The following is a 25,125-nucleotide window of genomic DNA, read 5'->3' as shown; positions in this document are numbered from 1 at the left end:
GATTGGGTAGCCCTCCTGGATGAATATGCTTAAAGGCACCTGGCTAAGGTCATCCAGGAGGAAGGGGTTTGCAAGACAATAATTTTTTCACAATATAACTAACATCTTTTTGCTTTTGTTCACATAGCTCTCCTATGTTTAGAACCTTAAAGATTAAATGTCATCAGGAGAAAATTAAGCTGTCATGTTTTCTCTATTTAAGGAATCTGTTTCCTTTATGGGAAAGAGTCATATAGTCTGCTACTCTAAGTAATAGTTTATTGCTACTTAAAGGAATTCACGTTTTATTGACAAAACTATATGGGTATGTTATCTCCATCACTGTTACTGCTAATCAGTCAAATCTGATGGATCTCTCACAACTTGTGGGCCACAGTTCTAGGCACCTGACAGGGCATTCCTATATTACATGTAGGATCCTCAAACCATCTAGAATGCTGCATGTCCATGTTCCATTTGCAACAGAATTACCAGGGCACTTGCTGCAAACATCTTCTGGACTCCTGTCTGCATCTATTAAATCAGGCTCTAGGTGTGTGGGAAGGGGCCTAGGAAACTGCATTTAATAGTCTTGAGGGATTTTTATATGACAGATTTGAGAGTCTCTGCCTTAGGGACTCATTACCCCTGTAAAGTCATTCCCCCAGGCTTTAGCGTACAAAAAAAAAAAAAAAAGATGACAGTGTGTTACAAAGCAGGCAAAACTCCCCCTCAATGCCAATTTTACTAAAAAGATTTGAGAAGGCATCAGATCTACCCATTTTCCTATACTTTAGGCAAAGTTTAGGTCAGGATTGGTGCACTGGGATTTTTGTAGGGCATGGGGCCCCTTGAGATTTCTCAGCAAAGCCCTGTGCCCTACAAAAACCCCAGCACACCAAACCTGATCTATAGTATATAGGATAGGATAGGATAGGATAGGATAGGATAGGATAGGATAGCAGAGACTATATACTCCATTTTTTGAAAACCTACAGACCACTCTAGGCTAACCACACACCATCAAGCAGATTGATTTTTGGAGTGGTTTAGCATTTCCATTGATTATGAAAATAAAGGGGGCCTGCAAAAGCTAGAGTATTCAACAATCCATTTGGCAATTCATTCCTGGTTAATCCAGAATAGAGTCAGGAAGAGGAAGGTGAGTGTGGATCTGCCAGAAACGCAACCAAAACAAGCGTTGTCAAAAGCTTAATGCATATACTTTACCAGGTACCTCCAATGTCAAATAACTTGCATTGTCAGTACAGATGGCTCCCAAGTGGAACTGACTGCTGTTTGGACCAGGTGGGAAACAGGTGAAGAAAAGACAGCTGCAGAGAGTCTGATGTCCTCCCGCCTATTAATTGTGTGTTCCTCCCCCTAATGCCAGGCTGCGCCACCCATTAAAAAGTCCTGTTTGTTTTTGCAGGCATTTACAGAGACTCAGAAAAAAAGATTGTTGTCATGGAAACAGCAGGTGCAGAAGCTCTTTCGGTCTTTCCCTCGGAAAACCCTTCTAGACATATCAGGATATCGACAGCAAAGAAAGTATGTTGGGATTGCATTCTTTTCAATGCCTGGTGGTTCCCTGGTGCACCCTTGCCTGCCTGGGTCCCTGGGCAGGACAATGGCAGGGCATCATTCCTTGTCCACAAAGATGCCCCGTGGGGAGTTCCAGATCACATTTCTTAAATAGATGGGGTTGGGAGAAGGCTACAGAGAGAGAGAACGTGTTCCCAGAAAGAGAACTGAACGTGATCTTCTGTAACGCATTTTACGTGATCAAAATGACGGTAATAGTCCAGATGGGCATCAAGGGGAGATGGGTATGATTGAGTGAATGCCCACAAAACACTTTGTGACTTATCCACAAAGGGGGGCCCTGAGAGGACAAAAATGGGTTGTTCTATCAGCACCTTACGAGGTAGTGTCATTTTTTTCTCCCTTCTCACTGCAGACTAGCTAATTATAGTTGGTGGCAGGGTGAAGAGCCCAATGCTGGTCTATTTTGGTCTGAGCTGCAATCTAAGAGTGGAGCAGTACCATTCTTGATTTTTCATAGTACTTCAGCTTCTTGGATGCAGTTAAAAATAAGCCTTGTTGTACTTTAGAACCCATTACCTTAATCTGGTTTTAAATTGAGGAATCCAATTGCATATTACAGGTGAATTACAATGTGACAATCTGGGGAGGCGTCAAGGGGGGAGATATAGGTTCCTGAAGCCTTCAATAGTGACAGACAGTTGGGGGGGGGAGACAAAAGAATGATGGTATAAACATCCTGAAAAATCAACTTTCTGTTTTACATTTTTAAACATTAGCAGATAAATAATCTTTTCGTTTGCACCTAAAAAGTTCTGAATTAATTTCTCAGTGCATATGTAGAAGCTCTGTGTTGTTAAAATTTCTGGCATTTATTTGCATAAGTGTGCCTTAAAACATCACTGCTTTATATTATTTAAGGGAGATAGGATAGTTGGGATTTATGAAAAGTTTTCATTAAAGACTAATGTAAAAATTAAAGTGTTATCACATTCCAGCATATATAACACTGTTATTTTTTAAACGAACATTTAGCACTTACCGTGTGCCAAGTGGTATCCAAGCATTTTAGGAATATTAATACATTGAATCCTTGCAACAACTATATGAGGTAGAGCTGCTATTATTAACTCCAATTTACAGAGGAATGGGTAGGCAGGGGTATCTAGGATTTGGACCAGGCAGGCCAGCACCAGCTGCAGAGTCTGCTCTTCTAACTGCTACATATGCCAGGCCGAAAAAGCAGTCAGGCAGAGTGGCATGCTGTAGGGCAGCTCCCTCCCCCAAGTTCCCTGGGTAGATGGACTGGACCACCTGTGCACCCTGAGGATTCCCAGGGACCCAGGTGAAAGGCCAGGCCTGCTACCCTGGGGACCGTTGCCTTCCCAGGCTCTCTCTCTCTTCTTATAAGGGCAGCAATATATCTCTCAAGTGAGAGGACAAGATTCCTGACCCCTCTTGTAACACCAGGCCCTCAGGACATAAGTTCCAAGAGGAAGAAGGAATTTAGAGGATAAAGAGGAAGACAGCTTTTTAAGCTTTGCTTCTCCCCAAAGTGTCATCCCCTGCCTCTGTCTGCTCTGTTTTGTCCTTGGTCCATATCAGAGTTCTCATTAACCTTGACCTCTCTGGAGTATTATTAACTAATGTTTGTATTGGGCTACCCAAGGTTTGCCGTATTGGAATCTTGAGGGACCTGTTGTTATTGATTTGATAAGGATGAATTCAATCATCAATTGTGGATGTTCAATTGGAAGTTGCTAAAGCGCTAGAAAAATAATTTGTTCTCATTAGCTATTACTTCTGGGATCTTTTTGTGCTATTAATTTGCTTTGAAAATCTGTTTCTCCCATAATACAAAGGTAACTGCAGCCCAGCCCCTGCCTGAATGATCACAAATCCCAAATTAAGTGATTCTTATTAATGTTATTTTATCAGCCTTTTCATGCATTTCAAGGTAATGAAATCACTTGGCTAGATTTAGGCAAGCAGAGAAAGACACAGATGGACAGAGCAAAAGAATGAGAAATGAACATTGAATTGTCACTTTGTTCTCTCCCCAGAAAGAATGATTAGGTCATTAAGCCTAGTGGTCTGAAGTAACCTAAGGTTGCCAGCAGTGGTAACACTCAACTCTGGCTTTGTAATAACCAACTAAGGATGTCACAGTAGGGCCCCACAGTCATTAGAAAGATGACTTAGCCAAATTCTATCACCTATCCCGACCCCAAAATGTGCTGGGCTCTACGTGCCACATGCCGCCCAGCTCATGCGTCCTAACTATAGGAGTCTCTAGAGCCCTCATTTCTTCAGTGACTAAGTGTCCCATACCAGAATCCTCTGCCCACATTATATTGCTCAAGAATATAATCTTGCCTTCCTGGAAGCACAGATCATTTTAGCATCACTCATTGACTACTGTACTTTGCATATGAAATAACTTTTTAAAAATCCAACCAAAAAGGAAAATGAGCAAAAAAGCTATCTGCACTAAATAAAGTCTTAGAATACTGAATCATCTGCCAGGTGGCCAATATTCCAACTCCAAAAAACCAAAGGACAAGTTTTCATCCTTGTTTCCACCTGTCTTAGATCTCAGACTGTCCTTCCTCCAAAAGAGGTCTCATAGATCATGTGAAACTACTTTTACCCTCTCCTGGCCCAAGTTTCTTCTTTCAAACCAAAAGAAGGTGTGGGAAAAAGGATGAGCTAGAGACCTAGAACCCATGAGTGTCCTTCTCACCACATGTAGGTGAGTCCCTGACAGGAATCAGGAACCTTTTCCTTGGTCACAAAAACCTGGAAGTGGAATGACACAAGCCCAGAAATGAGTTGCAGCTAGCTCACCTGTGGAATTCTCTTCTCTGCCTCCTCCCCCGCAGGAAATGTAGGCATTCTGGGGAGAAGAGAAACATTATCTGAGATCAACTGTGCTAATGGCTTAGATAACACACACACACACACACACACACACACACACACACACACACACCTCTCTTCCTCAAGAAATGACCATTTTGCAGCACTCCCCCCAACCCCCATCATTTTCAACTGGTTAAACTACGTCAGCCTTGTCTCCTCACAGGCTTAGTATAGGCCTCCCTTGTGTGGCTGGGAAAGCAAGTCTGTTCCATCTTGTGGCCATTGGAGGTAAAGCATTTCAAGTTAAAGATCAGCAAATGACTAAAGCTGACTCTTCTTGGAAGGAATGTGCTGGTTCCTGAAACCCTACTGGCTGCTGTGTACTGTCCCAGAACCTGAGGCATGTTGGAGAAGGATGAGTTCTTGGGCGCTGAGGTCACTGGAGCAGTGGGAGCACAATGTCCAAATGCGAAGCCAAGGGTCCCTGGCGACCTCCGGGAACACAGGACCTCTCTGGCTTTCTTCAGGGAGGGTCTGTGGAGCAGGGAGCTGTCGATGTCCTAGGTCCAGAGCACTTGCAAACATCATCTCCGTTCTTCCCTACTCTCAACCTGGGAATCAGAACCCCAGACATGGGGTCAAGTCTTCCACAGGGAAAAGCATCATGATGGCAGAGACCCATTCGTACATTCAGCCTGCATTCACTGTGCTGGGAGCTGATTCAGGCATGGGACATGCAGGATTGGTGAGGACAGTCACCATCTTTTCTCTCTTGGAGCTCACATCCTAGTGGGGCTCCCAGGCTACTCTCTGCAAGTGTGCTATGCAGACATCAGAAACAGACTGTGGGGTGACAGAAGGAGCACTGATCCTGGCTCTGCGGCTTTTGTGCTGTGTGGCTTCGTGCCGGGCACATAAGTGCTCAGGGCCCTGGGACCCAGCATGGGAGATAGCTGAAAAGCACATTGGTCAACCCCTAGGCTCATATTTTAGCACCATCCCCCACTGCCTGTGGGACCTTTGCAAAATTGCAAAGCCCTCTGTTTTCTTTCCCCAGCTGTAAAACGGGAGAGAGCACCTGCTTCACAGGTTGTCTCATGAGGACTGAAGAATCAATGTAAAAAGCCCAGGATGGTGCACAGAGTGGTCACTCTCAGATGTCTCTTAGCTGTCATTTTAATCATAGCCCTTTCCTGATACAGAACTACCCTGTGCCCCTGAGAGACCTGCGAACTGTCTACACATATGCAGATTCCCAGGAGGCATCCTGCCGGCAGCCGGGGGTTTGGGAAGGGCTGCGGGTGACTGACAGGGTTTCACTTGTCCATTCTCTCTCACAGCCGCGGCTTTGGGCAGTCCAACTCCCTCCCGACAGCCGGCTCTGTGGGCGGCGGTATGGGCCGACGGAACCCACGCCAGTACCAGATCCCCTCCCGGAACGTCCCTTCCGCCCGCCTTGGCCTCTTGGGCACCAGTGGATTTGTCAGCTCCACCCAGCGCAACACCACAGCCAACCCCACCATCATGAAACAAGGAAGACAGGTGTGTTCTGCCCCAGGGAGGAGGGTGGGCAGCCTGAAACTCAGGGCTTGAGGCTTCAGGGTCTATCCCTACATGACCCCAAGGTGAGCAGAGGAGCGGAGGAGGGCTGCACTGAGATACAGTTGTCCTTGTGCTCAGAGGTAACCAGTTGTTTGCACTGTTTCCCTGGGAGACGGAGAAATGCCCTGGCTGCACTTGGCTTCATGGGGATTTACTTAGATGCCCTATGACCACTTTAACCTTTAACCTTGGGGGCTCTGTGCATTCAAGCCTTAAGGAGGAAATACAAGACCTATCTTGGATTTGCCTTGCTTGACCTGCCCCAGCAGACTTCACCACCTCCCAGATGTGGGTTCCAGAGACGAGCAGCTAAGGAGCTTTCTTAGCCTTTTTATTCACAGCAAATAGCTCCTTTGTCATGGTCCCAACTGTGGCAGAAAATCCAAAAAGGAGCCTAAGAGAGGCTATCAGAGAGAGAATTGGAATATTCTCTGCCTATTCAAGGCCAGGCTGCCCAGAGGTCTTTACTGTGGGATTTAGAGCTGACTTCTATCCAAAGGCTTCTCACCCACCAGTCCTGTTCTCCCCACCCTGCCCAATGCCTTCCATCAGTGTGTCCAGCTTTGTGGGGCTCTGCAGGTTGGGGCTGGGACCGGAGGGATACAAGTGGGTCTGAGTTGTCATGAGAAACCTAAGGGATGATAGATTGGTTTAAAAACAGGAAAAAAACAGCTCCAGGTAAAATGAGCAGGATTTATTTTCCAGGGCATATACAACAGCGTAGGAGAAAGCCCCACTTTCTGACCGTTGTGGGAAGCCCCAAATCAGTTCAAGAGGAAGTCACCACTAGGACACCCGCATAATAATAAATGCAAGCTAAGTGTGCCAGCTCATTGCCAGCTGAAAGATTCTTTTTTCTCCCCCTCGCTTTGTAGTAAGTTGTAAGACTCTCAAAGAGAAAATCAACTGAGAGCCCTGAAATAGTTTGTGCTCTTCGTTGCAAACATTTATAGAACTCTTCCCATCTCTGAAAAAAAGTGATAGGAAAAGCAAAGGCAACAAAAGGAATAAAAAGAGTTTTGGAGATAGGAAGAGAGCTGTCCAGATTAAGCTAGGGTTGAGCAAGGCCTGGGGCTTGGAGAGGGGGAGAAAATGAATGGACTCTAAACCCCTTCTCTATAAATATGTAGATGTGTAGCATGAGCTTGCCAGGCCTCTTCCAGAAGTTAGCAAAGGGTTCTCCAGGGGTATTTGCCTCTTGAATTCTGGCTGGCCGCCCTGCTCCACACCCCCTCCTCCCCTGACCCCAAGGCGTCTGGACTAATGGCTCTCGGTTTGCATTTCTCACTAGAACCTCTGGTTCGCCAATCCTGGGGGCAGCAACAGCATGCCAAGCCGCACCCACAGCTCAGTCCAAAGGACCCGCTCGTTGCCTGTGCACACTTCTCCGCAGAATATGCTGATGTTCCAGCAGCCAGGTAGGGCCCTGTCCTTGATCTCTCCCCCTCTCCTCCCCTTGACATGGAGGGGAGGCCAGGATGCCAAAATAGATGCCCCTGTGAACCCAGCCGGAAAGTGCTTAGCCTCGACTGTCACCACGCATTCTTTTGAGCTTGTAGAAGCCTTTCCTTTTTTAAACTGTGCCTTGCCAGCATGAATAGCGGCTGGTTGGCTGGGAGCCAGCACATGGAGCCCCAGAGCCGGTTGCAATCTGACGGGGATATTTTTGATACTAGTCATATTTCTAGATTGATTAAACCAGAGATATCACTGGAGGGTATCTGGGGGAGTTGGGAGGGGTTCCATGTGTCATGCGCATGTGTGTCTGTGTGTGTGTGTGCTTTGTGTGTATGTGGGAGGATGTGCAGAAAGTGAAACAGAAGAAGAGAAAACTTTGATGGCACTGACAGCTAAGAGACTTACCTCTGGTTTGGGAGTACCTTGCAAATGTGACTTATCGGACCAGCCATCTTCCCTTTACTTGGCTCAAGAGCAACTTGGTGCACTTCAAGTCAGCTGCACCTCTCCCCATGCCTCCTGAAACAGAGTAACCAGAGTTACGCACAGTTAACTGCTTGCACACTTCATCTATGCAGACAGTGACCTCAAGGATCCATGAGTAATATAAAGCCATGCAAATAATTACTACATCCAGCTTGATGACTCTCTAAGTGGGAAAATCAGACAGGTACAGGTGCTGTACCTGTAAGAAAAGACCCACCCTAGGCAAGAGACATGCTCTGTACAATAAGTCTATAGGAGTTCCAGGAGAGGAAATGTCACTATGGCCTGGGTGGGCAAGAAAATTTCTTTGAATTGGAGCTGAGCTTCAGGGGACAGAGAATGAAGAGGTGGAAAGAGGAGGGTGGAGTTACAAGCAGGAGGATACAAGGGAACACGACTGCAATCATACGAAGTGCCTCAGTGAGTTCCGGAAGCTGTGGCTGAGCCAAAGGGTCAGGCTGCAGTAGCCCCGAGTAGACCAAGGAGCCAGAAAGATTGTGGCTGATGAGGTGGGCTCTGAACTCAAGGCTAAGGAGCTCCGACCCCAGCCACTCTCCATGGGGAATGTATAGAAGATTTTGGGTAGGAGTGTGTGTAAAGGAGTGAGAGAAAGGCAGCAATAGAGGTGGGGAGATGCTGAGGAGGAAGGGGAGGTGAGGAGCCACCACAAAGTAAGGTGTGTCAGGAAAGGAAGATGGTCCAGATGCCTGTTTAAACTTGCTTCTTGACTTCTAGAGCCTTTCCTGTTTGCACCCTTTTGTTTTAAAGCTCCTTTTCTCTGTTCTGATACTTGTAGCTTCCTGGAAAGAAATATTTGATAAAAGTTGGGGATTGTGAAGGTCTTCTCCCTGTGTCATGCAGTCCCAGCCTTTGTTTTCATGCAGAATTATGTATCATCCATTCCCAATAAAAGAGAATCTAGACAAGATTTGAAGACATTCTGGGCACGAGGAGATCTTTCACCTTGAACAAATATTTCACCCTGACCTCAGTCTTGGGACTGGGACTGCAGCCCAGCCACCTTGCAGACTCATGGGAGCCCTAGCATAGCCAAGCGCTCTCTTTCTCCTTCAGGCCCTATACACTTGGAGCCTTCTTGCTCCTTTTTAACCTCTTGTACCTTCTTTCGGCTTCTTCCAAGTCCTCAGTCCTCTGTTCTCACCATACCTTTCCCACATTCTCCCATCTTAAGTGGGAAGAGCAGACCCACCAGGAAGAGGTGGGCCATCCCTAGGAGGACTATTTGAATTTGTAGACACAGATCCTTCATCTGCACCTCTGTTGCTTGCTCATGCTCAGGGCGACTAGGACCCTAAGATTATTTCTACCCTCTGCCCAGGAAGCCTCTTGTTCGCAGAGTTAAAAAAAATCAAATAATACAGAAGGGCTTTTAAGGCCTTCCTCTCCCCATCTCAGCCCAATCTCATCTCCCAGAGACAGCCACTTAATAATGATTTTCAGTTTTCCTTCTCCCTGAGGAAGCAGCCTCGTTCACAAGCAGGCCCATCTAACTTCCTCAGCCAGGCCCAGACAAAGTTCCTCAGGGATGGGCCTTAGTTCAGCAGGCGTCTAGGGGCTGGTGGCCAGGGGGCAGGACCAAATTCTACATATCAGATCAGGGAGTCAAAATTAGGAAGGTACCAAGTGGCTTTCATCTTTACCCAAGCAGCAGTAATAGTAACACAAAATCGAATAGAGATATATAAACCCTAAATTAAATCCTCAGAAAACTGTGTTACAGAAAGTATAGTGGCTTCCTCCTGGCCATTAAATGTTTTCAGAACATCCATGTTAAAACACATGGGTAAATCCTGAAGACTACAATTCATTCTAAGAAAGTTTTGATTCTGTAAACTTAAAATACTTCCATTAAAATAATGGAAAAAATTAAATGTCTCCAGAATACATAGAAAAGTCTGGGAGCTAGAACAAGCCCCCAAGTTAGGAGCTAGAACAAGCCCCCAAGTTGTGCATCAGCTGATCAGTCACCTGGCTTGAGTTTGCAAGACGATCTAATCTTTCATGGATCTACAGGGTTTGTGGACCCCCTAGGAGGCCATGTTTTTTAGGTGGGGTAGTTTTTTAATTCATACCCAGAGGGACAGATTTTAGATGTTTCCCAGGACAAACCAAGAAAGCTACTAAGTTTAGATTGCTGCCTCTCACTGGCCTCTGGCATGAGTAAGAAACACTAACCTGGTCCTCCCAAAGCAAGGGAGAGAGGGTCTGATAACACTCACCACTGGAGTGACTTTAGCTCAGAACAAGTGTGGTGCCTGGTGTGGTCACATTCCCCCAAAAGGCATGGTGTTTTCCCAACTGGAAAATTAGTTTGGAAATTGCTTGCAGAATGACTACGTCATCTTGGAAGCAGATCTGTTCCTGCTGACCCATGCTCAGCCACCCTTGGGATCCAGTCAGAGAGAATCTCAAAACAGCTCTGGTGTAACACTGGGAGGCCACAGAGGCTCCTCACCACCTAGAGGGCCTGACAGGAAAGGGCCGAGGGACCAGAGGCTGACTTTAAAAGAAAAGCATGGGATCCCTGGGTGGCTCAGCGGTTTGGCGCCTGCCTTTGGCCCAGGGCACGATCCTGGAGTCCCGGGATTGAGTCCCACGTTGGGCTCCCGGCATGGAGCCTGCTTCTCTCTCTCTCTCTCTCTCTCTCTCTCTCTCTCTCTCTCTCTCTCTCTCGTAAATAAATAAAATCTTTAAAAAAAAAAAAAAGCATGGAAAAGGGTAGGCTGGGCAGCCTCGCAGAACTACATCTCTTCCTTCCCTCTCACAAAACCATCTGCAAACTACCCTTGATGCTACACTGCCCAGATGTGAGATGGATAAGGGGCTTTACATGGCAACATTCCATGTTGTGACATATCCGTTCACCATAGCAAACCTCCCCTATGTACGAGCTCATAACTGTATTTCTTCCACCATTTGAATGCTGCATACATGATAGCATAGTGCCCCAAGCTGTTACCATTCATGGTCTCCTTGGTGTGTTTCAGATTCCTTCTGGAGAATTGCCTTTTGAAAGAGTGGGGAGAGGGAGAGTACCATCTATGCACTGGGTCCATTAGGGGAATGGAAGGGGCTGCTTTGCCAGGAAAAGACCAGAACCGGGACCCACTTAAGTACCTGATATGCATTTGCTCTCTGCCTTCTAGTAAGCCAAGGCAAACAATCCTGATCAGGACTGGCAGATAATAGGTAGGGAGGTTGGTGAATGAATCAGTTGTATCACAGCCAAGAACTGAGCTGGGCCTGTGCTCCCCTGCCTCTGAAAATCAAATTCGGAGAGACCAAGCTAGAGCAAGATGGGACAATGCTGTCTAATACCATATTCTCATCATTTTTTTGTGAAAGTATGGGTCCCAGAGGATTTTCACAGCACAAACTTCTACAGGTTTAGGAATTCTGCCCTATACTCCTCAGCCTCTGTTTCGTGATTTCTCTCCTCCCGGCAACCCCAGTTATCACTTAACCTAAAGACCTTCCTAGTTGTTCAACAAGTAGCCTCAGCTGTTATTGGCAAAGTAGAATTTTAGAGGTTTTTTTCCTAGAATACCCCATTTCTTATTCTAAAGTACTAGAGACCCTGGCCTCTTTACCTCAGCCTCATGGACTGGGAGAGAGCTGCAGAATTGCACCACAGGTGCCACACGTGTGAGACTCAGCTAGGATGGCTGGTTTCTGCCAAGAAAAAGTCACAAGGGCTTTCCCCCCATCCCCACCCTCCCCAGGTGGATCCTACAGAAGCATTTTATTAGAAATGGATGGCTACTCCCTTCCAGAATCTTGACCCTGGGCCTGAGCGCAAGGATTTGTACTTGTGGGGCTTCTGAAAAGGCACAATTATAAAGTCCCAGGTCAGCCTAGACCCTGGGCATCCTAGAACTGGGGATCCTCACTAAATACTAGAATGGTCTGATGGTCAGGGGAAAAAATCCTGGTTCTCAGAGATGTCATCTGAGTTAAGGAAACAGGCCTGCTTTACACAACAGCTGAGAAGGCTCCGTCTTTCCTTCTTGCCTTACTGAAGACATAAAACTATGTCTGCCTGGTCCATTACTGCTGGGGGGCCCAAGCTAAATGCAATGAGCCCTTGGCGGGGGGCAGATAGCAGAAGCCATAGCAAGAGCTGTCCTGGTGGTTTGTGCATGCCTGGGTGGCAGGAGCTGCCCAAATACTCTGGGGCTTTGAGAGTTCCGCCCACCCAAGCCACACTTGGCTGAGGGCTTCTAGCCTGAGATGGAAGCTGTTATCCACCCAGCTGGTCTCCCTCTGTCTTGTATGTGTGGGGAGATGCCACGGATCTGTTTTTATCAAATACACAATTAAAAAGTCACACTATTAGGAAACTCTGGAGTGTGAACATATGGGCTTCTCCCAAGACTTAGAATTTTTCAGAGCCACTGAGAGTGGTGGGGGTCGTGACACCCTAGCGCACCAGAGGGAAGAGCTGAGGGAGAAAAAGCAACCATGCCAACTTTCAACCTAAAAGAGCAGCCACTAAGGTTTGGAGATTCTAGAGCGGAGAGCCCCGCATTTCTCAGCCCCCTTTTTTGAACATGCAGTCCTAGGCTTGGGAAATGGCATTTTGCTGCGTGTTGGCAAGAAATCTTGCAGCTGAAACACTTCTCTCCAAATGTCGAGCATCTTTATTTATCCAAATCTCTCCACAGTGTTTGTTTAAAGGGGAGTGCTAGAGAGTAAACTAAATTTTACAATGAGCATATGGATGGTTATAATTGCTGAGGGTTTTTTTTTTTCATATTTGCTAACTGGCTATATATAAAACTGTGTTTCTATTTTATAGATTTCACACCCTGAAGGCTGCTAATTTTGCATGCATATGATTTTCACATGAATGGATGAAAATACTAAAATACTCTTCCCTTTGGGTTGTCTAATTGCCCCGTCCCTACTCTGAGAGCAACAGCAGGTGGGGGTGGGAGAGACCCTTCCATTTTCCCTGGCTCCCCCGGAAAGCCCAATAGTCCTCTGTTCATGAATTGGCACAGTTGCCTTTCAAACCCATTGATGCTGGAACTTGTTTCAGAAAGAACCCTACATGCTCCCTAGTGCTTTTCATATTGATCCATTTTGCCCATCTACTCTAAGAATTTTAAACAACAGAAATGACATCTGCCTCTGAATTAGCCAGTAATAGGGAACACAGATTGCAGAGAAAACCTAAATGTATAGCTCATCAAGGAAAACAAATACTTTGGTTTAGCCACTGGTTTCAACTTCCTATCCCACTAAACCACCAACCTAACCTCATTTGTAATCCTGCCCTCCACCCCAAGTGCCCCCTGGTGGAGATTCGAAGGAGCACAATGGCCCAAACTTGGGCCACCAGGATCCTTTCTCCCACTTACAGACTGAAGAGCTATGGCCCAATGAAGAGAAGTTTCCCCAAGTCGCATATGAGGACAGTGGCAATGTTGAGATTCCCAGGCCCTCAGAACACACCCTACTGTGTCTGCTCCCCAGCCCCCACCATAGGATTTCGCAATTCTTAGCTGTCAGAGTTTCCTTCTTTTTCATCACTCAACAGACATGTGTGAAGTGTGCCAGAAGGCCATGGCTGAGTATTATGGGAGATTCAGAGCGATATAAAAGTACTGTTGCTGTCTGCAAGGTGCTTCCAAGCCAGTGAAAGACACTCAAAAGCTTCCCAGGATTGCGAGATCTGGGAGGTACTGACAGTGAGGTCCCCAGCAGAATGGGCTGCCTCCCACTCAGGTGGAGGAGAGACTGGAGCCTAGAGAGATAGGGAGGGTCCAGATGGTAGAGGGGGCTTGGTGGTCAGAATGTACACGGCATTGTCCTGGGCAGCAAGAACCTACACAGAAGACATCTCAGACCTTCTAAGTGGCTGAAGGTTGAGAGTCCTGACCAGCACCCAGAGTCACTGCCACATGCAGGAGAGTACCAGCTCTGGAGTCAGACCTCTGTGGGTTCTTGCGTTAGCCAGCTAACCTCGCCAGTCACTCTGAGTCCCGCGTGAGAATTGGCCACTTGGGCACAGTCGTGGACTCAGAAGAAGCACTTGCCATACTGTGGTTTCCATTTCCTTGTAACAGAGCAGAAATGTACTAAGCCTGCTTCTAGGCACTGGGAGCAGCAGAGCCAAGTCCTGCTCTAATGAAGTGAGCATGCAACTGAGGGCAGGCAGCAAATAATGTGCCAGATGTTGGTGACAGCTGTGGAGAAAAAGCAGAGAAAAGGGATAGGGCTGGGAAAGTTCTGCTCACATATAATGTCCTTTCTAAAGAGATAGTAGAACCAGAGATGTGAAGGCAGGGAGAGAGAAAGTCATGGTCTTTTCAGGGACCGCCATCCTGGGCAGAACAGCAGTGCAAGGACCCTGGGGTAGAAGAGGGCCGGGGATGGAATGAAGGGAGGGGAGAGCTGCACACGGACAGGGGTTAATAAGGGCCAGATCACATGGGCCTGGCAGGCCATGGCAGAGAGTTGGCTGTTACCCTGATGGGAAGCTGCTGGAGGGTTCTGAGCAGAGGCCTAACAGACTGACTCTGACCGGCTATTTTTAGTTAGCACTCTTCTTCCAGCCGCCCATGTTCACAATGGACTCTGTGCATCTAACAGACTCATCGATTGGTTGAAACCAGAGTGTGACTTAACCTCCACACCGACCCTTACAGTCTCCAGAATCCTCCCAGGGTGGGGTGGGTGGAGCTGTGCATACCTTCTCCTGGTTCTCAGAGTCTGTCACCAACATCACCCTTTGCCCCCTGCAGAATTCCAGCTTCCTGTGACTGAACCTGACATCAACAACAGGCTGGAGTCCTTGTGCCTCAGTATGACCGAGCACGCCCTGGGAGGTAAGTGGGTGCTCCCTGCTTTTTACCGCACGCCTGGGAGAACTACGAGCCATCTGCTGTCTACACTCTGGCAGTAGCTCAGGAGTAACGGGAAAGGCACCAGGAGGGGTAGGCAGGGGACAGAGAAAGAGAATGGCCTCAGGGTACTGCTGGATCCTCATCAAGACATACCACACCAAGTAGCCCACAATGCCCTGCTCCTCCTTTTCTGGGAGGTGAGTCAGGAACCTGGAGACCAAGGCTGTCCCTTTTTCCTCAGAGCCACCCACCCGGTGCACACTGAGGTTCTACACAGCAGCTGTCCCAGCCAAATGCTGGGAGCTGGAGGAGTTAGAAACACAAGACATGGCTTTTAGTGGCAACATCCCCCCACAGAATTGGATTCTTTCCTTCTCGGCACTAGTTCTCCCAGTCGGGTCCAAGCATATCCCAGCTTGTTCTAAAAATAGAATTTTTGAAACAAAAATCCCTGCTTGTTTTTATATCTCCCTGTTCCAAATGGCTTCCACGATGCCTGGAGCCCCGAGCAGTCTGAGATGTCCTTCACAGTGTGACAGGCGTGGTCTAGTTGATGTGCGTATGGACTTGCAGCCCCATGAGGAGCTCCAGAAGCAGCTGGATTGTCCCACTGTCTGTTTGGTCTGAAGCCCTATGTCATCACAAAAGCCCCAGGAGGCCTCCAGTGCCCTCCTAGTACTCACCAAGTGCTTTTCTCCAGCCTGGACTCTGCGCCAGCCCTGGGGATGTTTGGCAGGCAGAGGAGAGATGTCAGCCCCTCCCTGCCAACCTCTAGGAGGCTCTGAGTCAGAGAGGCCTCCTGTGACCCTTCCCAATAGTCCTCTCCGGTCGGGATGTGCTCACTCACCCTGGAGATAGGCAGTCGGCACACCTACAGCCAAAATTTGTGCTATCTGGCACTGGTGGGGAGAACGGCTGCTATCAGCTGCTGCTTCCAGAGAGCTTTGTCCTTCTGACCAGGGATTTTTAGATTTTTAGTCCCTGTAAACACAATCTTAGCCTGACACCAAATATGAGACCAGTAAATACTCTGCACAGAACAGATTGGAAAGCAAGGACTGCACTCACCTGACCTCACCTGTGCAAGGCTCTCTATAGCCCAAAGAAAGCCTCCACTCAGTACCAGAAGGGAGCTAGTTCAAGGCCTCCCAGGGCCTCTGACTGAACAGACCGTGGGAAGACGTAGCTCCTAATGTGATCTCCCCGGGGTTCCAGGAACCCCATTTGCAAACACTGCTCTCTCCCTTAGCCACTCCTATCCTTGAAGCTTCACAGCATCATTGGTCCATCCCTGGCACTTCTGTGGGGAGGTGCCACCAGCTTCTCTTCTCCAGCTAAGTCACCAGGAAGATTGGGCACTGATAGCCCCAATGAGTAATAGGAAACAACCCAAAGGTCCACCAACAGATGGAAATGGATGAGCGAAATGTTTTATAGCCTGACGGTGGAATATCATTCAGCTTAGAAGGAATGAAGTACTGTTCTATGCTACAACATGGATGAACCTTGAAAACATTACACTGAATGAAAGACGCCAGACACAAAAGGCCACACAGTGTATAATTCCATTTAGGAATTTATGAAATATCCAGAAAAGGCAAATCTTTAGAGACAGACAGTATAGATTAGTGGTTGTCAGGGGCCAGAGGGAACTGGAAGTGGAGAGTAGCTGCTTGACAGGTACCAGCTGAAAATGTTATGGAATCAGATAGTGGTGATGGCTTAACAACTCTGTGAAAATATGAAAACCTTCGAATTGCATGCTTTAAAAGGGTGAAATTTGTGGTATATAAATTATATCTTAATTTTTTCAAAAAGGGAAGCCTCCCAGGCCCTGAGAATTCAGGCCAAGCTCAGCCCACTGCAGGCAGCCCAGGCTCCCTCCCACCCAACTGTGGCTGGTGGGTGTGAGGAACTCCCTCTGCCTTTGAGCGTCAGCAAGGAGAACTGACCTTCTTCCCCTGGGGCTTGATATATCTCGGATAATTGGCATGTTGGAAGCCCTTATCAAACCACTAAGTGCTAATGTTATCATCATTAGTAGCAAGAATGCCAAATGCTCTTTATTAAAGGGAGGTTTTCATTGAAAAGGCTTCATTTTTTTAGCCCATTCTTCTGTTTTTACAGAAAACCTTGCTGAACTGATGTTTTTTTGCTAATGTTTTCATCTTGTTAATCTCCTCAGCCTTTTTATTGCTGTGTTTTTTTCCCTCAATAATCCTCTCTGGTGGGAAGCCTGTGAAGCAGTTTCCTGAGCAGAAAATGCACATCAAGTTCAGGGTGGCCCAGCTGGGCAGAGTGGCAGTGAGCCCTCCCACCATGACTGTACCTCTGCTGGCCCGGCCCACCTCTTCCCAGATGACCTTGCTGGAGGCAGAATGCCAATGAATGAAATCATCTTACAGGAGGACAAATAGGGAGAGGAAAGCAAAGTAAAAAGTTCCTCGGCCTGTGTCGCAGGACAGGATGGTAGGGTGTCCAAGTTCCTGGGACACCACATCCTATGATGGTCTTTCTAATGGGGCTGGTCCATGGGCCCCAGGACTACTACCAGTGTCCTCCACTAACTGCAACCCTCCTGGTGCCAGTCTAAGCCATTTTTCTCTTTGGCTTTCCCTTTCTGCCTTCTTTGCCCTCCCCCTGGCCCCTCCAACAGAACTCACGAGGAAGCCCAGGAGGTAGGTTGCCTCTACCATCTTGCTTTGTGAATCTTTATTTAAGGACTTCATCTGGCTCTATTGGGCCTGCTCCTGATTGGTGGCTCCAGGTATAAAGGAACTCAACACCAAGCCTGGCTGCTGTCTTCCTCCTGCACAGGGGTTATATGGGTGAGAATACCCACAGCTACAAAAGCAAGCCTCCTCCAAGCAGGCCAGAGTCTGCAATGAATCCTACCATAAAGAGGAATGTCCAGCCAACTCTTCTGATGCTCTAGGACTCGTGTTTTCACATGATCCCCTTGCCATTCCTTCTCACCTTCTTTCCTTATTCCTTCTTTGGCCTTAACAGTCTCACTTCTAGCTGATATGGAGACTTTGTGCAAATTAGAAAAAGGATCCACTTAAGATGCTGTTCTGCCATTGATTTGATATTCGTCATAATAACTATAAAACCTATAATGAATACATGAAAATGGTGCTCCCTGGAGTTGTATAGTACACCAATTGCACAACTGTAAATGGCGAATCTGGACTTACCTGTCCGTTATTTACCTACAGATGAATACCATCACCCTTGGAGGATGAGGCATACAATTGGAATTCAGTGAAAATGCAGCTTGGGGTTGGGTTAGCTGAGATTTTCACGGTTCTAGCTTTTCATGGTACATAGCTATGAAGGACTGGCATTAATGAGTAGGCCAGTGAGCCCTTGCAAGAGTGTGCACTCCACTTCTACAGACAAGGGAGTGACCTCTACACACTCACACGTGCATGTGTATACCTGCACGCACCGTTTCCCATGACCCATTACCACTGCAGAGCCACCATAAGAGGCTGCAGGTTAGCACCTGCAGAAGTCAGGGAAAAGTTCACATCTGGGGGCCTCTATGACTGATGACCTGATTATCACAAACCTCCCAAGAAGTCATTTGGTTTTCTTCTTTAAAATCTCTCCAAGGGGATCCCTGGGTGGTGCAGTGGTTTAGCGTCTGCCTTTGGCCCAGGGCCCGATCCTGGAGACCCGGGATCGAGTCCCACGCCAGGCTCCCGGTGCATGGAGCCTGCTTCTCCCTCTGCCTGTGTCTCTGCCCCTCTCTCTCTCTCTCTCCCTCTCTCTCTCTCTCTCTCTGTCTATTATAAAAAAATAAAAATAAATAAATAAATAAAATCTCTCCAAAAACCATATGGAAAATTACAGACCCACACGGATACAAGTACAACTGAGAAAACCTTAGTAAGATCAGTGAACTGTGTCAACATCAGTATCTTGATGGTAATGTTATAGTTCCGCAAAATGTTACCATGGAGAGAAACCTAGCAAACCCAGAAACCTGGTACTGTCTTTTATACCTGCATGTGAACCTAGACGATATTAGTAAAAATTTCAATTAAAGAAACACTTCTCCTTCAAGTCCCTGCTGGCAAGACATCAGGCTGGCACCACCCTTGAGGAGGCCAGGAGGCCTCTGCAGTGGACTCAGTGTACTCCTCCCTATCGCTTAGGCCCCCCCAGCTTGCCCTGAACACACTCTGCCACTCCCATCTCACACCTGAGTTCTGCTTGCTGAGTCTAGATGCTTTTCCTGGTAGACCAGGTTTGTGACCTCAGGCTTAGACCAGGACATACCTGCTGATGTTTAGATATCAGCAAAACCAGGGAGGCATCCTGCAATCCTCCCTGGCCATCATTTACCGGTCACTGAACACAGTCATTTATACCTCCTACCGTGGTTAGTCCATGCTTTCCTGTGCTCACTGGAAAAGCCTCTGTCAGACAAGCCCTAGCATGGACCATTATAGGGGCCCTCCTGCCACCAGCCTTGTCCTTTTTTAGGTCATCTGACACAGCTGCCAGAGAAACCATTCTAAAATCAGATCTAATTACTCTATGGCTTATAATGCCCCAATTACCAAGTCCAAGCTCCTGTTCATAGTACACAAGATTCTTATGGCCTCATTCTGGGGACTCTCTATAGTCCCATGTGTAAGCAGACAACCATAAAGGAGCTGGGCAGCCATCAGCTTTCTCAGCAGTCTGTTTCATTCATGGCTTCTGTGTCTGATGGGCGCGTCCTCCACTTTATAGCCTGGTTTCACCGACTCTCCGTAACGTAGACACAGCCTCTGCCGCGTGGCCTCAGCATTCACCCACTTCCACAAGATCTTTTCAGTTCCTAGGGCCCACAACTTCTGACTATAGCGTCTGCCCCTAATCAGATTCTTGAGACAGAAAAGCTACATCAGGGTCAGCTGCATCCTCCTGGTCTGCTCAGTTGTGACCAGGGCTCAGAGTCACAGCCACCTCATGCAGGTGAGAGAGAGATGCTGCCAAAGAAAGCGGCGTGAGCTAGACAAGCCCACCTGCATGTCTGTCGCAACACTCCCGCCAGCTCTTCAGCATATTTCCTGCCACCCCTCCATTCGCCCATTCCTCATCCTAAACCTCTAGCCCCCAGCCCCACCATTTGATGACCAGCATTACACCTGTACATGAGCTCCAGGTGGCCCCCCCACACACACACACACACACATACATCTTCCTTTCCTGCCTCCTCCTCTCTTCTCCCACCACCACCATCTTACAAAAGTCACTTTCTTTCCCTGTGAAACTGCCCTTGACTCCCAGGGGCAACATAAATATTCCTTCCTCCGATCCTCCTGCTGAGCCTGGTACCTACCCCATCATAGCAAAGATCACTCCTACATCACTATGGCTTTACATTCTCTGTCCCGACTAGGATGTGTGTACTTACAGAGTGAGGACAAGGCCCCCGTCTTGTCTCCCAGCCTCATTACGGCTCCTGGAAAAACGGCTATTGCCCAGATGTTGAGTGGGTGGGTGTGGGAATGATGAGTGGATGAATGGGTAAGGTTGGCCTTCGCCGGTCTTCAGAGACCGGAAGTGTGGGGCTAGGTGGACACGAAGGGAATGGTTTTTGCTCAGCTGAGCCCATCTTGTGTTCTTTCTCTCGCAGACGGGGTTGACCGGACCTCCACAATCTAGAAACTGAAGATGAGAGTGACCGCGCTGGCCGTGAAATCGACTGCTGCGGGTCCAGTGTCAGCCATCTTCAGGGTTGCACAGAATCCTCCGAGATACTTTGCAGCCTTTTTTTCCCCCTGGTCCCTCTCCCATTTTGATTTTGTGAGAGCGTAGGTCGTCCTTGTAAACATATCAGTAGACCGGGGATTGGTTATTTTGTCATTTGTTTCTGTCACGGGATGGCTTGGTGTGTGGGGTGGGGGAGGGGGTCTCTAGGGAAACGTGGGACTGGGAAGGGATGGAGAGGGCATGCAAGTGGCTTCCTGGATGGAGAGAGGGAGAGAAAAGAACTAAAAGTACCGCCCGAAAGAGCTGGGGGAGAGGCGTGGGCGGCAGGCCGAACCCTGGGCGCCCCTCACAGCCCGCCTCCACAGTCAGGCCCGAGGATGCAGTCGTGGCAGCGTGCGACCAAAGCAAGATGGCGGCCGGCCCTCTCTGCCGCCCGGATCGGCTTCCCCTGAGGACCCGGCTTGGAGTCGAGGCGCAGGAGAGGGCCGCGCGGCACTGGCGGCAGAGGGGGGAAAGTGCCCTCCAACAAAATTTCAGAGAAACTTTGATTTGTGTATTGTTTACATAACAATTTTAAAGGGTACATACATAATGTGTAAAGAGTTTGGATAGAACTTCTCTTCATACTATGGTTTTTGTAAAGGATTTGTTGATACGGATTCATTTTTTTTTTCCTCTATTTTTATAAAAGCAGCAGGGTTGTCTCTCAAAATGGCTGCCGAGCCGAGCTTGCCACGCGAAGGCGGATGTGGCCACGTAAGCCGAAGCGTCCGTCTTCCGGCCGCAGCTGGGCGGCGCGCGCAGGTGGGTGGGCGGGACAAGCACGTGGCCGGAAGCGGAAGTGCCGAGGAGGACGCACCGCGTGATAGGTCAGGGTTTGTGGGCGGGTCACCGAGAGGTTCTTCGAGAATCCTGCGGCGCGTCTCTGGTCTGCCTTTGCTCCTCACCCAGTCACCTCGCTTCTGCCCCTACCTTCCTGTGGGGTTTCATCCTGTCGCCCCCCTGCTTCGCTTCACACACACACACACACACACACACACACGTGGGTGCAATTCCACTGGAGGAAAAATGGCAAGGACCGACATTTTCCCCTTGCAAAAGGCCTTCATACCGGAGAATGAGCTCAAAGGCCCGTTTCCACTGCGGTTGCACGCAGGAGGAACCTGAGCCTCGGGTCTTGCGTGCCCCTGGCTCGCTCACCGCTGAGGAAGAGGAAGGAGAGCAAGGCTTAAGCTAGTGTGTGGCTGGTCAGTGGGCAAGTGGCAGAGAGAGCGTGCAAGGGGGGGACGTGCGGGCCTCGTGGCGGGGCCCGCGTCCCACGTGGGCAGAGACAGGCCAGGCGGGAAGGGGCGGCTTCGGGAGGAAACGTGGTTCTCTCCACGTGTACGTCAGGGCTTTGCTTAGTCGTGGGCCGGTGTGTGTATGCAGCCGCGCAGGGGAGAGGAAACAGTCCTGACCTGGTGGGAGATGAGCAAACTATGCTACCACAAAGTAATAGCTCTGTTTCTTAAGGGCAAGAAAGACTACGTTTGGGATGCGATGCAATGGAGGGTATTAAAGGAAATCAAAGAGGAGTTGTGCTCTGCACTGGAAAATTGGGTTGTGTAAATGATGGTATGAGTGCTCAGCCAGAGGCGAGATCAGGGAGTTGGTATAAGGTCTGTTTATTAAATGGGTGAGTCTGGTGCCATTTCTTTTAGCGAAGTCGGAGTCGAAATTGAAGAGATCAGACCATGAAAATCACTGCACTCGCTTACGGTTATTTAAAAAAAAAAAAAAAAGAAAAAAAAAGTTAACGAAGTAAATAGATTTAAAAGGCCTTAATGAAATCTGAACTTTATTTTACCTTCAGGATTAAAAATGTGCACCCAATTCAGCCTTGCTTTTTGAAGTCTTTTAAGGTTTAAAAAGATGGAGCATCTTAACTGTAGAGAGGCTTTTGCAAGCAAGGGAGGCTTAAACCCACAGTATCATGTGTTGCATTAAGAAAATAGACCTTCCCTTGGGTGACTACATTTTAAACATGCAAATCCATGTGCAGAAAGAGGCAGCATTTTTTTTTTAGCTGATTTTTTTTTTTTAAACCAAGTGCCATTAACATTCATCCTCCACACCCCTTTTCTAAACAAGCTTAGTGTTACTTGGGGAATGTGTTGGGATGGACGATCACATGTAAGGCAGGAAGAATAGATCAAAAATGTTGAAGGCCAAAGGTAAGACCAGAGGGTTTGTGAAGGTGTTTTTCAGATGCTAAGAAAGTTAATAAAGGGAAGAAAAAAGAAGGGTTTTACACATCTCAGAGAGAAATGAGAAAGCATTCAGATCTGCTGCAAAACACACATATCCATAAAGACTTGGGTTGTTCAGAAAACAGATTGTGAACACAATCACATTAGCATGAATCCTTTAAAAGGAAGAAGACCTTACAGTATTTGCAAATCTGGATTTCTATTTATTCCTTCACTGAATATAGAAACAATGGTTATCTGATTATTAGAGATATTATTTTGGATATGTTACTTATTAACTTGCTATGGCTGGTAACCATGATAAAGTCTGTTATTAATAACAACATAATTCTTTTTTTAAAAAAAAGAAAAGCTTATTTTTCATTGACTGTGTATAGATTTATCTACATAGTTGTGTTTTGCTATTAGTGTTTTAATTTTTTTTTTTAAGTTGAATGTTCTGATAAATTTTAGGAGCCTGTCCCCACCTTGTTTTGAGTCCTGTGTTGACTGCAGGTATACAGCTCAATTTTAAAATCCTAAAGCAAAAGAACTTTATTTATAAAAGAATCAAAACAGTTGCATGCGTAAGGCTGTGAAGTCGGATATTTAGTAATAAAGCGGCAGTGCCTTTTTTTGTATTTACCCATTGACCCCCCCAATGCAACTGTTTTATATTAATAGTAAACATTAAAAATCTTAGAGTAAAATCTATTTCACTACATGTTCCCCCCCCCCTTTTTTCTGATTTAAGCAGTATGTATTTGGCATCTCTACACTGTCCTAGGGACAGTGGCGGTCTACGATATTGTTACCATGTATGATGTTTTATTGGTGCTTTTTATTCATAGTAGTTTCTTATCAGAAACAGTAGGAAGACACATATGAACTGTGTACAAGAATTGAAACATTGCTGCTGATAACGTGTCTTTTTCCACATGCTTTTTGAGTTTCACTTTTTAAATGAGGGCCAGCAAGCAAAATAGACGTTGCTGGGTCTGCCTGCAGAGGGCGGCTGTTTGCACCAAGCTCTCAAATCCTGTGTATTGATGGTCCCTTTTTGGTACTCAGGATTGGAATGACAGCTGGGCCCCCGCCTCCCATTCCTTTGAAGAGACACTGAGGGAAACAAGGTTTTCTTTTGAGGTGTCATTGGCTGCCTTTTACAGAGTGGGAGCCTTCTCCAGGTCTTGTGTTCTTCTGCACCTCTTGTAGCAACTGCCGGTGCAAGGTCTGGATATGTGCATTCCCCAGCTAGAACCAGGATCTCCCAAAAAGCCTGGGCTGGGGGGCCGAGCTGGGCTGAATGCATAGGCATGCAACCAGAAGGGCAGCGAGTGGGAGGAAAAGCAGGCCCCAGTCTCGTTCGCCTTCTGGAGGTGTCTGTAGCAGGCGGTCCAGCTTGGGTGCCAGGAAGCAGCCTGACCAAGGCACTCGGATGTGCCTATTACAGGAAGGACCTGCGGAAGGATAATTTGCACATGGGGCTGTGATAACACTAATGTTGATTTTTTTTTTTTTACAAGTCATCAGAGTTGTTTGCAAAGTGAGTTTTATTTTTTTGTAATTCCTTTATCTTTACTTAAAGGTGAATGTGTATTCCTCTGGGAGGAATAGGAAGAAAACAGGAATGTTAATAATGTCAAACAGAAGACTTCCTCCCTTATTAATATATAACCCTCATGTATTTATGCCTAATGTAAGCTGACTTTTAAAGAATTTTCTTTGGTTGCATGCCCTGTGCAGGCATCCCTATTGTACATGCATGCCTCTCGTCCTGTTTTCCTGTATAAAGTTAGTGAACAAAGAACTATTTTTGCCTAGTTCATGTTGCCAAGCAATGCATATTTTTTAAATTTGTCATATATGGAAATAGCATGTTTGTTACATGTAAAGCTTTACTGATATACAGATATACTAATGTTTGAAGATGCTGTTCTTTGCAAGTGTACAGTTTTCAAATGTTGTTACCAGTGAAACACCCTTGTGGTTTAAACTTGCTACAATGTATTTATTACTCATTTCCTCCCATGTAACTAAGAATCATGGCTATATTTCATATCAACGTTATATTGAAAGTGAAGGGAAATGATTAATACAAGGTTTTGTAACACTGGTGTGTGTGTCTTTTTTTTTTCCTTTTTGTTGACAGGATTGATTAGGAAGCAAGAACTGAATCTTAGAAATAAGCCAGCAAGGAACAGTAAGCATGACATCGCTGTAAACTATTACCACCTGACCATTCTATGCAAACTATGTCTTCAAATAGGAGTTCCTTTTTTTTTTAACAAAAGAATAGGATGAGGTATAAAAATTTATGCAGCTTGATATGTGCCCAGAGTAGTTAATAAATGCATCATCTGACTTGAAGGCATGTTCCT

The 25,125-nt window shown here is 47.0% G+C and overlaps 1 protein-coding gene across 4 annotated transcripts in view; it reads left to right on the top strand.

Annotated features, from left to right (window-relative positions):
* The window catches only part of SAMD4A (sterile alpha motif domain containing 4A), a 216,428-nt gene extending 191,571 nt beyond the window's left edge, over positions 1–24,857 (top strand). For all 4 annotated transcript variants that reach the window (XM_055303731.1, XM_055303730.1, XM_055303732.1 and 1 more), the window contains 5 exons: positions 1,412–1,530; positions 5,727–5,928; positions 7,280–7,406; positions 14,703–14,786; positions 20,440–24,857. In XM_055303731.1, the coding sequence (XP_055159706.1) occupies positions 1,412–1,530; positions 5,727–5,928; positions 7,280–7,406; positions 14,703–14,786; positions 20,440–20,468 (561 nt within the window). In that variant the 3' untranslated portion in view covers positions 20,469–24,857. The remainder of the gene's footprint in view (positions 1–1,411; positions 1,531–5,726; positions 5,929–7,279; positions 7,407–14,702; positions 14,787–20,439) is intronic.
* Positions 24,858–25,125: the final 268 nt, after the last annotated feature.

The sequence above is a fragment of the Nyctereutes procyonoides genome, unplaced genomic scaffold (genome assembly GCF_905146905.1).
Source record: "Nyctereutes procyonoides isolate TBG_1078 unplaced genomic scaffold, NYPRO_anot_genome, whole genome shotgun sequence".
NCBI lineage: Eukaryota > Metazoa > Chordata > Mammalia > Carnivora > Canidae > Nyctereutes > Nyctereutes procyonoides.
The sequence above is the reverse complement of the archived record's forward strand: the minus strand, read 5'-3'. Positions and strand labels throughout refer to the sequence as shown.